General features: G+C 34.6%; 2 protein-coding genes across 2 annotated transcripts; both read left to right on the forward strand.

The window, feature by feature from the left end:
• The first annotated feature begins 3,449 nt into the window (after nt 1-3,449).
• Nucleotides 3,450-6,120, forward strand: LOC123676566. Its single transcript, XM_045612527.1, has one exon. The coding sequence runs from the start codon at nt 3,648-3,650 to the stop codon at nt 5,796-5,798; it is 2,151 nt and encodes a 716-aa protein (XP_045468483.1). The 5' UTR covers nt 3,450-3,647; the 3' UTR covers nt 5,799-6,120.
• Nucleotides 6,121-11,078: 4,958 nt separating this feature from the next.
• Nucleotides 11,079-16,681, forward strand: LOC123676567 (inner nuclear membrane protein Man1). Its single transcript, XM_045612528.1, has 13 exons — nt 11,079-11,211; nt 11,350-11,451; nt 11,514-11,831; nt 11,890-12,040; nt 12,108-12,308; nt 12,377-12,572; nt 12,626-12,807; nt 13,449-13,672; nt 14,985-15,116; nt 15,178-15,496; nt 15,551-15,686; nt 15,742-16,020; nt 16,101-16,681. The coding sequence occupies exons 3-13, from the start codon at nt 11,514-11,516 to the stop codon at nt 16,213-16,215; spliced, it is 2,253 nt and encodes a 750-aa protein (XP_045468484.1). The 5' UTR covers nt 11,079-11,211; nt 11,350-11,451; the 3' UTR covers nt 16,216-16,681.
• The last annotated feature ends 212 nt before the right edge of the window (nt 16,682-16,893 follow it).

The following is a 16,893-nucleotide window of genomic DNA, read 5'->3' on the forward strand; positions in this document are numbered from 1 at the left end:
ACTCCAGCAAATGGAACAAGCTTGGTTTATTCGATCTGGTTAGTGTAAATGTACCTAAATATTAACAAGAGAGACTACTAGACTAGGTAGGAGATTGTAAAGGATAAGTTATGGTAACCGATGCCAGAACTTTTTCGGAGGAGGAAGAAATGTGATAAATCGAAAATTAAGAAAACATTCAAAATTAAGAGGAATCAAATTCTATGCATTTTGGGAGATCTGTGTTTTATATAACTTATAATTATATCGAAATTAAATCGCAAACAGCAAAATGAATAAACTCTAAGGTTATTATCCACCACTCAAACCTATTGGCGAACGTTCGTACCTACCACGTTCCTACTGGGTTGATAAAAAAAAACAAATCTGGTTCAAATTTCTACAATTTGGTGGTGTAAAGCCTTTGCATATTGATGCACAGTCAACAAAGTCACTATCAGATGTGGCCTGTGATTGAGATATATCGAAAATCTGGTCAATACCACTATTCTAAAATTAAAAAAAAAAGAAAACAAATTGTATCAATGACATTATGCAAAAAAACATTCAAAAATTTACCAAAAGCAACATGGGTTAGGCCTATTACAAGGGATACCATGTAAAATAAAATGCACCTTGAAATCTACCTCAACGGTGGTGTGGAAATAATTGCTTTTTTGTTATCACATATTTTAAAAAGATTTGGGTACTACAACACATACAGAGTGATTAATAGCTCTCCGAGAAACTTTGCTATATGAAAGGTCATTTAATTTTGAGAGAAAAACATCATGTGGAGAACATATGTCCGATTTGAGGAAATAAATGGCTCCAAAAGTTTAATTTATGTATGACCTCCTATCTCAAACAAAATCTAATAAATCGTCACACAAGTATTTTTAAACATCTATCTATGTTATAATTCACAGTTATAGTACCTATATCCGAAGTCACTTGGAGGAAGTCAGAATTTTTTGATTAGACAAGGTGTCCAAAAAGGGTATCGGGTATTTGTTTTGTCGCTGCATTTGAGAATGAGTGACGGGGGGGGGATAGTGAAGGGGATCGTGATGTCCGAAATTTTTTGGAGTTTCAGTGACGATGGAGCAGTACCCAGGAACGCATCGGGCTTTTTGCTTACGAGAGTATTATCGCAACGGTGATTCAATAGTAGCTTCTCAACGTTTATATCGTGAGGAATATCGTACACGCCATGCACCAAGTGATGACTCCATCAGAAAATGGATCCGAATGTTCGAAAATACAGGTGCGATGATAAAAATTCAAGAATTTGAACGCCCTCGTTCAGTGTCCGCGACGAAGAAACGGTCCTTATTTTCATGAAAATCGACGAGGCCAACCACTCAATGTAAATAGTGACCGTTATTGCGATATGCTGCGAAACTTTTTGGGTCCAGAGTTACTGGAATTTCAAGGTTATAATTCAAGAACGTGATTTCAACAAGATGGGGCCACTCGCCATACAACAAATCAAGCAATTGTAGCTGTTAAAGAATTATTCCCTAATAAGGTCATTTCGCGTAGGGGTAACATCAACTGGCCTCCCAGAAGCCCCGACCTTAGTCCACTTGACTATTTTGCATGGGGGTACATTAAAAGTGAGGTGTATGAGAATAATCCAACGAATTTGACCCAATTGAAGCAAAACATAAGGTCAGAAATGGCAGCAATATCGAGAGCTATGTGTCAGCGTGTGATCGCCAATTTTCGTTCCCGATTAGACGAGTGCCAGCAGCGTAACGGTCACCATTAAGATAACATAATCTTTTCCAAATAATTTTCCACTTCATGCTGTAATAATTAACAATAATTTTTTTTTTAATTGTAACTAGTTTTTGTTTTATCGAAGTTACAAATACCCGATACCCTTTTTGGACACCTTGTACAAGGGTTGTCCAAGTTTCCAGCAATTCATTAGAAGTCGGGGTATTTATTGCCTAACAGTACTTTTGAAAGAGTCTAAGGACCAGAATGTGAAGATTAGGTTGTTTCTATTGGCTAATATAGTCCACGTTCCACTGCATACCGATTTGGAGACTCTCATTAGCTGCATCTATCAATTCTTTATATCTTCCATACGTTGCCGAATTTTATTGCCACTTGAGGCGGCTGCTGGATTATTTTTCTTTTCAATTCTCCGATTAGAATATTGATCTCTCAGAATGGAATGCAAAATATATTAGAAAACGATAACATTTCACCATATCCAACTTATGCTTCTCAAAAAATAAAACAAGTTGTATTATTACATTACACATTCCATTATAGTAAAATATATTTTATTTTTCATATCAAATCAACTAGTGTTGGGCGTGGCTCATTCTAATATAAAATATTAGTTCATCTACATAATCCTTACTCGATAAACTCGATAACAAAATGTTCAAGCTTTTTATAAAGTCAAAACTAAGCAGAAGAACCTGAAGCCGCAGGGCCCGCTCAAGAGGGGAGGCAAATAATGGAGGACGGCTTTATCTACTTTTTCCGAGAAATCTGGATTTTTGGAAGAATGAATTAAATACTTTTGTGCGCTTATAATTTTATGCAACGGTCATGTCATGTCATCATAGTGGATAATGTTCCTTGCTAGTAATATTGCTAGTATATGATAGGTCGAGAATATAGAATAATCAAATTATAACACAATAGAAAAAATTAGTGACATTAATGACTTGACAAAAAAAGCTATTCACGTCGCAAACCTTCGGAAAGAATCGACAACAGAATTGAATACAATCCCAACCCAAAGATATCATTTTCAACTGAAGGGTTTAAGATACGTGCACGCCTAGTTGCGGCATTATATCCAATGAAAATCTGGACAAGCGTTTTCAAAGATCCCTTTGAATAGAATTTAGACTTTAGTTAATTATTTATCAAGTTCGTATTCAGAAAAAATAATAACAGTTTATTGACGGGTTTCATAAAACTTTGATTGACCCATCGTTAATAATAATAATAATAATAATAATTAGTTTATTCACCAAAAAAATGTTTTACATAGATAACAAAAGAATAGTTGAGATGTAAATAAACATTGAAATCCCACTAAAACTAAAGTTGCGCGTGGGTTTTGCACAGTTGATCGTTGATTGTATAATTTGAAATCTAGGTACCTCGATAAAAGTTTTATGAAACCCACCATATGACAATAACAAAGATTAACTGAAAATATTGTCCTATTGGATAGCAGTTGACAAAATCTGAACAATCTAATCAGTTCGATATATCCGAAGCTGATTAAACCGATAAGTAATCAGCAACTCATCGATTGAATTCCAATTAAAATAAAAACAATTTAATTCATCATATCTTTGATGAAAATTGAAACAGTCTTTTGAAACAGTTTTTTGAATGGTGCAACAGGCCATAAGATTGGATATTTCGATGAAAATAAAAACGCACTTAAATGCAGTGATTTAAATCATTAAATCTCTGTGGTTTCTCATATGTCAAAGGTTATATGTCGAAGGTTATATGTCAAAACAAAAGTCTCAAAACAATGAGATGAGGAAGAAGATTTCAAATTCCAATTATAATACCCTATAGTAATAAGTAATTGATACTTCTACTGTATTATCTGTGTAATAATCTTCATCTATGAGAATGCAGTGGAAATTTTAAACTGTTTTTAATTTATAATAGACATGTCGAAGGAAACCACTATTGTCTTTATCTATGATACTAAAAAGCTTCAAAATGAGGAAGATGATCCAGCCACAGCAATTCTATATTTTCACCCTACTTGGGTTTCAGATCACCAAAAAACCGTTTTATGTGGGCAGCTAATAGGAATTATACATTGTATCCGTAAAGTTTTTCAAGTTCCACAAGTAATATCGCTTGAAAGCGGAAAGTTTTATGTTAATAATGTTGATGGTAGATACTTGTTGGCTGTAGGGACAGACAGAAACGTCCCTGATTGGATTTTATTACACAGGAATAATTTATTGACTTCACTGATCGAATTTTATCATAAAGACATAGAAGAAATGGCCAACATTTATGGAAACTCTGATGCACTATCTGCTAAAATGTATCACATGTGTGAAACTTACTTGAAAATCATTTCTTTTGGAGGTAATATATTTTCGATAATACCTTCAATTAACCTTCCAAAAAGCGCATCAAATGTTTTCATAGAAAGTTTGAATATATTACACTATTGTCAAACTTTCGAGTCTGTATTAGGTGGGTTGATCTTGCACCATAATAAGGTTGTGGCCACGCAACTATCCCCATTTCTGACTAAGATGATAGTTTTAACAGATCCTTATAGAATAAAGAGCCCTGCCGAAACCATTACAACAAATTTTCATTTACCCATAGGAGTTCAGATGCTAGAGATATACATCTCAAAATTTGAATATGAAGAATTAGATAAAAATTCTTCAAAATTGAGGCAGGTCTTTGAGAATTATGAAGATATCATTAAGAAAGTTGGTAGGAGCTACAATTCCTCTGATTCTACAGATACTATAGTGCCAAATTTGAAGAGAGACTGTTCGTTACTGTTTACCACGGTTCCTGAAGAAGACAATGAAATTTCGCCAAATAAGAATGTTGAAGCTACAATTATACGTCTGAAAAAGCCATCTAGACCCAAATTCTTGAATTTAACCAATAAAATTTCAGATATTAAAGAAGTTACTCAAACAGGTACCAAAACACCTTATACTCCATTTACAGGCAATCCTGGTAGTGTAATTTCAACTCCAATGACAGATCTCAAGAAAGTTTTACATATAAACACATATTCTATATGTACAGACCCAGAGCCGCTGGAAGAAACAGAGGTAGATAAGGAAAATGAAGAAAATGTAAGTAATGAAAATCGAGAGATGTCGAATAGTTTGATATTGGTCGAAGAACAAATTCAAAATAGTTCTAAGATAAAAAGATCTCAAAGTATCTCAGTTCCAATCAATCATTTGGAAGAGATGAAAGGTGATGAATGCAGGGTTATTAACTTATGTGAAAGGGAAGAAGAGACAAATAGTGATGAAGTAATACATGATCTTGAACATGAAAAATCTGAAAAAGTCACCAAAAGAAAGAGTTTAACCTTGCCTTTAAAATCTTTGAGTTTAGACTCTGGAAGTGTACTAGATAATTCAGATGCGACAATGTCTGGCCTACTTACTCCCCTGATGCAGAAATTAAGCTCTCTAGCCTTTGAGAAAAAAAGCAGCGGCATATGCAGCTTTACCCCTACTCCTCTAGAGTATAAGGATATTGTCCCTCTTTTTAAGAAACAGAATAATGAAAAATCTAAATCAAAAAGTGACCAAACTCCTGTCAAATGTGTCCTTTTTATCTGTGGACAACAAGATACTGTTTTTGGAATGTTGCTGAAGTCCAATGCGATTGACAAAGAAAACCTAGTGTTTTCTTTGTGGGAACTTTGCACAAGCAGACTTGGAGATCTAGAGAAGCAACTGCACCAATGTATGGAACCATATTCTGGTAATATAGTACCCGAACAAGAACCTTACAGTTTTCTCTGCTTGGATAGTCAGTGGGATACCTTGAAAAGAGGAGGCCCTTGGGAAACTGGAGAAGTAAACTCCTTATCCAAGATACACAGAGATTTCCAAGACAATCAAAGCATCACTGAAATATTGTGTAAGGGCAACGACAATATTTTGTATGGTGTACGAACTGGAGATTCTGAAATTTTTTATCACCAGTCCGAATGTGCCAATGGAGGGCTTCCTACCCCATCAGATTCCATGGGGCATGTGCCAATGAGGGCAAAACGTAGTTTAGAAAGAGATCACGCTATAGTTTTGTTGTAAAATTAGATTGTATCCAAATTTATAGTTTGTAAAATCTATGTACTTCTTGTTCATAGAGGAGTTATTTTCTAGAAATATTTTCACACTATAGAGTGAATTGAATATTTACCAAAGAAAATTGTTTAACTGTTCATTGTTAAAGTGTATATTGAGTGAAGTCTTAGTAGATGTGTATTAGACTGATTTTTAAACATTCCATTTTAATACTTTTTTATGTATATTTGTTGACTTCTCAAATGTTTTTATATAATTTCAGATGAATTATTCTTTTGAATTTCCATCATATTTTCAAGGTAAAATAAAACAAAGTTTCAAATCTTCATTTTTGATAACAACGTTTACAACCAATCAATACCTATTTAAAAAAATAATTTATCCCGATTAGTCAATAGTGGCAAGTTGAAATATTTACAAAAATTGATTTAAGAGGTGTCTAAGATTTCTCAAAGTTCAGTTTTGGCTTCCTTAATCTTATCTTTATTCATCTGGTAGTTAATGGCTCTGTAAAGTTGAAAGCATTGAGAGACTGCTATGAAAATATTCACACTAAAAAGGTTGTAGTTTTTTGGTATAATTACTAATGAATATCTCGACCAAATCAATCCAGTAGCAGCTAATGCACATGTTTGTGGAACACTCAGAGCTTCTGCTGGCCGTTGAAGGTCACTTATTCCTGCAATAACTAAACCCCATTTGAAGGCTGGAGCCCAAAAGAATATAGTTTTAGGACCAGCTGGATGCTTCCACAGAGGTTGTAACTTGGAAGGAATCAAATTATCCAAGAAAGACATTTCCAACAATATTTACGGTATACCAATATTTAAAAGTAAAGTACGATTACTTTGATATTAAACGTTTTCTGATCAGATTGCGAGTGAACTTATAATTTGATTTCCTCTCAAGGTCAGAATAGGACATAGAATGGCTAATAAGGTCAAGCGGTCAGGGTAAAAAGCAAAGAATAATGGTATAGACCTATATTCCAAGGTATAGACATACATTTATTAGTAGAAACTAGTTTATAACGAGTTATTGTTAACACATAGTCTTCATAAAGCATGCCTACGAAATATTCAGTTGCTCACTCAGACTCAATAAAAAAATTTAATATTCGACTGAAGACTTATGAATTAACCATAGATGTAATCTTTAGAGTATAGAATCACAGATTAGTCTGTGATAGAATTCTATGTTCTGAAATGTAAACATGTTTTTTTTCCTTTATATAAGCTAGGCTTTCTCAGCCACCTACACAACGAACATTTCATTTTCCATAAGACTCTTTTCAAATTCATTAACCATCACCTGACATATACAACATCCATGACCTAGCCAGAGTTCGAACCCGGTGCTTTCGGCACCACAGTCTACTCTTCAGTCCACCGTAAACATATTATATCAGAACACTAATATATACTAGTAACCTTAGAGTATAGAATTCCATGTTCTAAGCTAGTAACAGAGTGTAGAACCAGATGGGCCAAGGCTTATTTCCCTGGATATTACCTTCTTTACATCAAGAGACCAGTTCAAATGTGACTCATGTGACTCTGTTGTAGCTAGCTGATGTCCATCGAGAAAATAGGGAATCCTCGGACTCCGCTTGTCAAAATGAAGAACTACGCACTTCTCAAGTTTCAGGGGAAGCAACCAATTCTTGACATTCAGGTCACCCTGTAGCAGTTCATAATCAGAAATAGGGTTGTTAAAAACCTTCGTGTCGTTCGCAAATTACAAGCTAGGTGACCAAGGCAATGTTGACCAGGAAGATCAGAGAACCCAGAACTGTCCTCTGAGGCACACCTCTGGTTACAAGTCTTGGCGAAAAGAACAGAGAAACTCCTTCCCTGAAGAAAAGTCTCAATCCACCGCAACAAATGTCCTCTGATTCCAAAACGCTCGAGCTTGCAGAGGAGGCGTCCATGAAAAATCGAATTAGAAGGTATCAGTGGGAATACCACTATTGAAAGCATTGGTCCACTGATCTTATCTATGGATCTATACTCTACAGCAAATTGGTAATGACAGAGCGATCAGATGGCACAGAGTTTATGCTGATTGACCATCAATGTCGAAATTAAGCAACTCATGAACCTCCAACGAATCAATTTTCTTTTCAAGTTCTTGTCGCACCTCCAAAATTTCTTTGTTCGCTTCTTCTCATGCCGCCAAATTTCCTTCTCCGCTTCTTCTTGAGCCACCATTACTTCTTCATTTATTTTCTATCGTATCATCAAAACTCATCTTTCCATATCAAACGGATTTCTTCCTTCAGATATACGCTTTTCCTTAGATTTTTGGAGCATCTGTTTTCTGTTGTTCTCCTCTCCTCCTCTTGTTTTTCTATCTTTAGTCGTTCCTTATCCTCTTACCTTATTTTTCTTTAGAATAAATAAGTTTATTGAAGCAGAAAAATATAACGAGAAACAGTTTCTGATATACAATTAATTTGTAAGGTACGTATCAATAAACAAATTACAACCCACAAAAGTATATACTTGTTCGTGGGGGAATAATATAAAAACCATAAACTCCAAAAAAACAACTACCAATGAGTTTAGATAAAACAAATACAATATGAGTACAACAAAACAAATGTTCTAAACAAAGTTAACCCTGTTGAAAATTTTCCTACAAAATTCATTATCTCCTTTCAATATTCTTTTTCCTTGATCGGCAAACTGTTATTTGATCATTTCCAATATATAATCCATATTGTTTGCTGTACTTCTTGTGTTTACCATAAATTGTTCAAATTAGACTGTATAAACTCACTCCTGACACCTACAATAACGATTGTAGGTTTCGATTGCACTGTTGATTGAACAATTGGAAGTACCTTTTCATCTTGGGACATTTTTATATAATGTGGTGCTTCAGAAGCAAGGCTACATTAATTCTTCTTCCATATCCAACAAATCCAAATAATGCTTCTGACTACTCTACTGGATGTCGTCTTGCACCACACTCTAATGCGGCCTCGGCGGGTTTATGAAGGCAGAGTCACCGCTCCACGATGTAGTGGGAAGGTGTCTTAGGCAGATATTGCTGGATTGCCTAACTGGAAAATCCACCAGCGATCTCGGGACGAAATACCACAATCCCCAGAAAGAAGGCGCACCTTCAAATTTGAATCGAGAACGCCTCGCCAAAGTACAATAAATTAGTTATGAAAAATTGATACGTTTTCATGATAATATTAGGAAACTCTTTGAATGAATGAATTTATTGATGTGAAATAGTATGAGGTATTTTGATGGTGAAATAAATACTTGATAACAATGATACCTTTTTTTCATTAACACCTAGTTACAAGAGCCTATTGCATCTGATAAAAGTTTACTCAATCTGACCCTGATCTCTCTGCCATATTGGTGGTAGCCTTAGCCCCGCCTACTAGCAATTTTTTTTCTATCTCGATTGGTTCACTGAAGATTAGACAGGTTGCCTCGTAACTTTCAACCAATCAGCGCTAACCATTCGTGACGTCATCCGGTTTGCCGATTCAAATAGACTAATAGAGAAAGTTGTATTGGATAAAATTAGTTATATGTAAATATGAAATTAAATTTGAAATATTGGGTGTACAATTTTGCAATAGATGGCTGTAATAGTAAGTTAAAGTCGAAATAAATAGATCGTAGATGTCATACAATAAGCTCAGATATTTGTAAACATAACGCCATCGAAATATTAGTCGATTTGTGTTTGCATCATGAAGTTATTCTCGATTAAACATGTCTGCTTAAGAGCCAAATTCTCGTTATTTGCGGTTTTAATTTTCTACTTCGATATGAAGAAATTTGCGTCTGATGCTCATCGAATTCTTTCAAATACATATGGTGAGACCGTTATTAGTGAAAGAACGTGCTGAGAGTGTTTCAACGCTTCAAATTGCTTGACGTCGAAGACCAGCATGGCGGTGGAAGAGAGAAGTTTTTCGAAGATGCAGAATTGGATGCATTACTTGATCAAGAGTCAAGACTCAAGTCAAACGCAACAAGAATTAGCAGGATTATTGGAAGTGACGCAACAATCCATTTCAAAACGCCTAAAACTCATGGGAATGAATCAGAAACAAGAAAATTGGGTGCCGTACGATTTGAAACTGAGAGATGTTGAACCGCGTTTGTTTGCTTGGGACAAAAAATGGGTTCCTTACGATAATCCCAAGTGCAGAAAATCATGGGGATATCAGGCCATGCTTTCACGTCAACGGCCAAACCGAATATTCACGGTTCCAAGGTCATGCTCAGTATTTGGTGGGACCAGCTCGGCGTAGTGAATTATGAGTTGTTAAAACCAACTTAAACAATAACAGGCGATCTATATCAACGCAATTGATGCGTTTGAGTCGAGCATTGAAATACAAACGCAATACAACGAGAGACATGATAAAGTGATTTTACAGCATGACAATGCTCGACCCCATGTTGAGAAAGTGGTCAAGACATACTTGGAAACATTGAAATGGGAAGTTCTACCTCACCCGTCGTATTCTTCAGACGCTGCTCCCTCGGACTATCACTTATTTCGATCAATGGCACACGGCCTGGATGACCAGCACTTCCGATCTTATGAAGAAGTAAAAAATTGGATCGATTCGTGGATCGCGCAAAAGATGACCAGTTACTTGAACGAGAATTCGTACGCTGCCCGAAAGAAGGGAGAAAGTAGCGGCCAGCGATGGACATTACTTTGAATCATATATGTACAACCAGTTTTTCAATATAAAGCCTCGAATTTCGGAAAAAACAGCGGAAGCAAAGTTGTACGCCTAGGTACGTATATTCGACAGGTTTCATAAAACTTTGATTGACCAATCAACTCGTTGATTGTAGTTTGAAATCTATGGAAGTGTCAAAAATGAACTGAAATTGAACACAGAAATGATTTAATCACCAGAGACAATAATGAATTATAAAGAATTAGAGCTTGTAGCTCTAACAGTCCGTACAAATGAGCAAATTCAAGTCGCTACATGATCGCTCACGGGCGCATCTATGTATTATTAGATCGAAAGTTGACTTTAGATAAATGCTAACCAATATCTATGAAACACATTATCAAAAAAAGCGTTGGCTTTTTTATAATTCCTAACACACTTTTAAACTGAATGATTTCATTTGTTTGGATACAAAGCCCTACCTTAGAACAACTAAAACGGACACGAAAGGATATTTCGATGAAAACCACAACTGAATTACATTGAATGATACAAAATTCAACTAAAATACTGGCAGCCTTCTAAAAATTCAAAAACTTTTGAAGTTTCAACGTGTGAACTAGGCATAATGATTTAATCTATGGTGCTCGGTGTTAGCAACGGAATATCAAAACGACCCATACAAAAGCGCCATCTTGAATATCCAAAATCAAAAAGAGTCAACGTAATTTCTATTTATGGAAAAACGTATGTACATATATTAAATCATGCAAGATTTCACATTATGATTTTCAGATATTTCTAGCTTGAATCTACATAACAAAATTGAAATTGCTTTTCAACTACTCTTGAATCAATTTTATAAATAAATAATTTTCTTTCAAGGACCAGGGATTGCCGCTTGAAGTTGCATGGTATCAATTGAATGTGCTGTTGTCTTAGTGTACAATTTTAGTGAATTAAAAAATTAATAAGAAACATTTAAAAGTAAGTTATATTGGAAACAATCTATTACAGTAATATTTAATTTGAATTTCCAACATCCTCAGATGGTGGACGTTGATAAACTTAGCGATGCTGAGTTGAGGACTAAACTGATGGAATTTGGATTCCCAGCGCTTCCCATTACAAATACAACTCGTAAAATTATGGTGAAAAAGTTGAAGCTCCTTATGGAAAATAAGAATAAGAAAAACGTTGATGCCAGACGATCACTTGGAAAATATTCAAGTGAGGATGACAGTGATACTGAAGTTAAAGCTGCAAGAAATAAGAGGAGAGTTACAATGGCTGCTCCACCTCCTCCTTCTAAGGCACCAACACTTAAAAAAACAACAAGAATTGTTGAAACTACTATAGAGGAAGATGTTAGTTCTTTCTACAAACAATGGCCAAGAAACATCTCAATTATTGTAAATTTTTTAGATTCCCAAATCAAGTCCTGTAGATGTATCTTCCTCGAGAAGTGCCAGAATTCTTAAAAATATACAAAATGAGTATGATACAGGCTCAGACTCGGAGTCTGAGATCTTGAGAAGCAGTCATATATCATCTTCCGGTGCTGATAAAAGCAGTGGTATGTGGTAAATTGTCTTTGAATAATAAGAATTGAATAATTTAGAATCTGTTCTTTATGATTTTAGGAAAACCATATCAATTCACTTCATCCTTTACTAGTGCTGCAAGTTCTTTGAGAGAATCTCCTAAGAAATCATTAGATAATTCTTATAGCAGGACATTTTCATCTAATGATAAACCTGTTGCTTTTTCTTCACCTGTGTTAACAGAATCTTCATCAGATAGACTTAATCAAATTAGATCTAGGATATCTGTGGGCAATACAGGTACACTCTTGAAATTATGGTTTTGATGACCTTCACCTGAAAAAGGTATAATATTTATTTTGTTTCAGGGCTTGATAGAAACATGTACACCTCCCCAACTGTTGAAACAAACTGGGCATCAATAGAAAAAGAGGAAACTCCTTTCTTATCTAATTTCACAAAAAGATTATCCCAGATATCTGCCTCAAAATATAATAATGAAGTAATTAAGGAACAGGAAACCAATGGAGCAACCTCTTATCTGAGAACACCTCAATATAGCAGGTAATTTGTGTAAAAAGTAAAAGTTTTCTTGATGAACTTGATAATATTTCTAGTGCTAGATCCTCCGTGAGGCCAAGAGAATTCCATGACTACAGCAGGCCCAATCGCAATGAGGGAAATTTCTTGAAAGATAACTTGGTGCCCTTTATTGTGCTTCTTGCTGCCGTATTGTTCTTTATTTTCGTAGGCTTCATCTACCTTGGAATGAGGTCTGACACAAGTCTTGAAACAACTGGTAAGGTCCCATTGGTTCAAGATAACCCATATGAGCTCTAATTCTAGGGTTTTTTTGATTGAATTGATTTGATCTGAACATGCATTTTGGAGAGTTGAAAGATGTTTGAAATATGAAGTGCCTTATTTGTAATTATGGTTGTGCCATTTTCTCATATTGTTTCATTAGGGGATCTATTTAGGTCATTTTATGATTAGACAGTATATTTGCTCTCTTTAGCTTTCAAAATATAAACTTTCAGTTATGGCACTGCCTACCGTATTTTTTATTGAATATTTTTTAAAATTTCTGTTAATATTTGTTTTAAATGATTTGTCGAACAAATATGTTGAATTGCTTTCATGCAAAATGTTTTTATGACCAGTTAGTCAGCGGTGTTTGTATAAGTAACCAATATCTGTCATCACAGTTCTAAAAAAAAACTTCAAATCTATGTATTTTAATCTTTAATAAACAATAAATATTTTGCACTATTCCAAACAGTTCTTTTTTCTTAAATTCCTCCAAATCACAGATCTGATCCCAGTTGTTTTCTAATTTTGGTCAAGTCCAACCAAAATATTTATTGGTTATTGAAGTAGTATGTGTTTAAAGTTGAAGAAAATGGCAATCTTATACTGATGGACGATGACCCATTTTAGGTTTGAATGTTCCCATTTGTGATTTTGGCCATAAACCGAACCATGTCAGAGGGGTGAGTTGTGTTTTGGAAGGGGATGTAGAAAAAGCTATAAACTTACTGAAACCTCTCAAAAAGGAACTGAAGGAGAGGGCGGTAAGGAAGTATTGTGAAAATAATGAACTAAGTGATCGTATGTTAGAACCAGATGTGGTTAATTTTGTCAAGGGAAAGTTTAAATTCCAGGTGAGTAGACATAACAAAAGTATTTCTATTTAATATACTGAAAGAAGTTTCCGGTTTACCACTTATTAATATCATTAATTTTTTCCCTTGTTTTATTTAAAACAATTTTGGTGAGCAAAATAATTAAATGAACCTAATAATCTATTGTGTTCTTTTTCTAGAAGTCACAACTTTTCTTTCCATTCAGTTTCAGAATCCTTATAGTTGAAGCAACTATAAGGAGGATAGGTTCTCATATTTTGTAATTTCTCAGATAAAGCATTCTGTTTTATGTTGATTCTCAATGGCATTGACAAAATTCTTTCTGCTCCTTGTGGTATCTACATTATTATAATTATTATTATTCAATGAATTGGGGTCGTTCGGCTCTGTTAGCATTGCGGCAACTGTGACCAATTGTATCTTTTGTTCTTAACCCTACCTATTCATACAAACCCAGGGAGGTTGACGATAAGGTTCCTTAGGAGCTTTGGCTATTACTTCGTGAGTATCAAGAACTGACTTTACCATGTGAGTGGTTCCTAGGCCAGTCAGATCTCATGTAAATATGCGCCCTTTTGAGGCTTCTTTTGAGACACTCTTGGGCGCAAGTATAGACAGATAGTGTCTCGGTTTGCAAGATAAAGGGCTCACTTCCCAGGGATCTAGAGATCCTCGTTTTAGGCTCATATACCTCAATAACTGCCTCTTTCTGATTTTGATCCATAAAGGGGACTTTTTGTCCAAGCGATTTTCGAAGTTCATTGCACTCAGGTCATCAATGAACTTCGAAATCAAATACAGTTGGCAGGGTTTTACCAAGAGGATTGAATCTAATTGATTCAATATAGCCAAATGTCCAATCCAGTTTTCTGAACGGAGATTTCCATTGCCTATATTCTTATTTGGTTCCCAGAAAATTTGGGCATAGTGTAATGTGATTATTAATTTTGGAAGAATATGTGACTTTGAATTAAATTTGATTTGTTTACAAGAAAAGGCACGTTCGCATAGCATTTGCGTTCAAAGCCGGTCTTTCAAAAGTTTGTGTAATAGTTTTACTAGTATGAGTATACTCTTTAGATAGTTACTCCTTAGAATGTACAAGTGATTACGATATTGATTGGTTGATTTATGTTGTCCCAAGTCAATTCAAGTGTACAAGAATTATATATTCTGTTGATGATTTACTGCTTGAGAGTATCCAGACATACTCATTTCAATGTTATTGAATGATCTTGAGTTGTTTACAAATAGAACTATTACATTCTTTATTTTGATTTGTTTGTATCATATATTAGAAAATTGCACTACACAATCCCTTTTTTTGTAGGATGAATCAAGAATATTAACTGATTTGAGAAATTTACAAGTCCTTGCTTTGAAGAACTCAAAATGGGGTATCACTCTAGTGCAAGCTCTTCCAGATGAGGAAATTAATGAAAAGAATATCATTAGATCTTTGGTGAGACAATCAATAGTTCAAGAAATTCCTGGAAAGTTAACTAATTTTTGTTAAATTCTAGGACAAATTGGGTTTTGACAGAGTTGCAAAACCAATTTCGATGATTATACTCAACCCTGACATACCATGGTCTTGTAGTATGGCCAAAACATTCTACTTGTTTGCCAGAACAGTATTAATTATATTTGGTATACTGGGGACAATCTATGCTTCCAACTTGGGTTACAAAAGGTACAATTTATATCAAAAGCAAAGTCGCAATGAGATCATTGGTTTGGTGGAGAAAATATTGGAGGTACTCCAAAGTTGCGAAGCCGAGGATAATTATTATGTCATCAATCATGTCCGGGACATGATCATTCCTGTTACCGAAAGAAAAGGTTTGTTTTAACTCAAATATAAAGATTAGGTATTTAAAAATTCGATATATTCAGCCAAGGACAAGATCTGGAAGAAGGCTGTGGAATTCATCAATGAGAATGAGTCTAGAGTGAGGACTGAGATACAAGTGGTACAAGGAGAGGAATACTTGGTTTGGAGATGGGTAGGAAGTAGTAACCTCAGTATGAAGTGAGTTCTTCAAATTTTATGATATATACATTTATATTGTTTCTTTTTGTTTCAGTATTTCTAAAAATAAGTCTTGGCAAGGGCAGGCATTCGAGACCCAAACTGGAGCAGTGAACAGCCTCTCATGCTCTCCAACTCCTTGTCTTAAGATAAGAGGCATGATCGAAGAGGGTGATAGGAATACAACTGTAATCAGACAAGCCGTTTTAAGCAAATGCACATCTAACTGCAAAATTTTACACTGTGCTGTTGATACCAAAATGAAGTGCGTCTATATGAAATGTGCAGATACCCAAGACGCAGCTATTGCTTATCAAAACTTACATGGCTGGTGGTGAGTAAGAACACTAAAAAATTACATGGGATCAAATACTTTTTTGTTGTAATTTCTTTGTTTTTCCATTTTATTTTCAGGTATGCTGGACAACTTGTCACAGTAAAATATGTAAGATTGGAGCGTTATATGCAAAGATTTCCAGATTCTCCTACGGCAGGGCCCCCATTTCTTACCGAAAAGTGGACCAGTTAATAAGATCATCAAACATCAGATAACTTAAAAGGCTTACTTGACATTAGAATTCAAAATCATTTTTTTAAGGTTTTACATGCAAAAATGCGGTTTACGTTATTTGAGAATGCTGATAAATCTTACTTCCATTCATCAAAGGCAACTGAAGATATTGATTGTTACTTTATTCATGAAACCAATGTATTTATTTAACTTAAGTTATACTTTAAGATCTAACCTCGACTGAATGAACTGAATCTTTTATCTACTAGAATAAGAGTATGAATTTATTCGAAAACAACGAGATTATCTTCTAATTTCGACACATTATAGACTAATTGAATGGAATATGCGTTGTTACATTACCAAATTGAAATTGATGTTAAAATTCTATTACAGAAGCTGTTTGTTTTTGAATTATGATGGATACGAATTTTAACAATTGTTGTATTTTATTACGGAAGTTCATTAGACTGTATTTGTATAAGACTTATTTTATTTGGTTATCCCAATTGTACCAAAATTTTGTTTGCATACACGAGACTAAAAGAAATAATCTATGAAATATAATAATAATATATGTATACAAGAAACATCCACTACAGAGAATTTATTCAAAATTTTATTCGAAATAAATTGTTGATATAACATTCCAGTATATAAAAATTATACGATACATTATAATTAAATTAAAAATAT

The sequence above is a fragment of the Harmonia axyridis genome, chromosome 3, assembly GCF_914767665.1.
Source record: "Harmonia axyridis chromosome 3, icHarAxyr1.1, whole genome shotgun sequence".
In the NCBI taxonomy this organism is placed as follows: Eukaryota; Metazoa; Arthropoda; class Insecta; order Coleoptera; family Coccinellidae; genus Harmonia; species Harmonia axyridis.

Excerpts from the sequence above, each read along its gene's own strand:
- LOC123676567 (XM_045612528.1), top strand. The coding sequence starts at position 11,514 with ATGGTGGACGTTGATAAACTTAGCGATGCTGAGTTGAGGACTAAACTG. Across the intron at positions 15,117-15,177 it reads AGAATATCATTAGATCTTTG|GACAAATTGGGTTTTGACAG; the intron begins GTGAGACAATCA and ends GTTAAATTCTAG. Across the intron at positions 15,497-15,550 it reads TCCTGTTACCGAAAGAAAAG|CCAAGGACAAGATCTGGAAG; the intron begins GTTTGTTTTAAC and ends CGATATATTCAG.
- LOC123676566 (XM_045612527.1), top strand. The coding sequence starts at position 3,648 with ATGTCGAAGGAAACCACTATTGTCTTTATCTATGATACTAAAAAGCTT.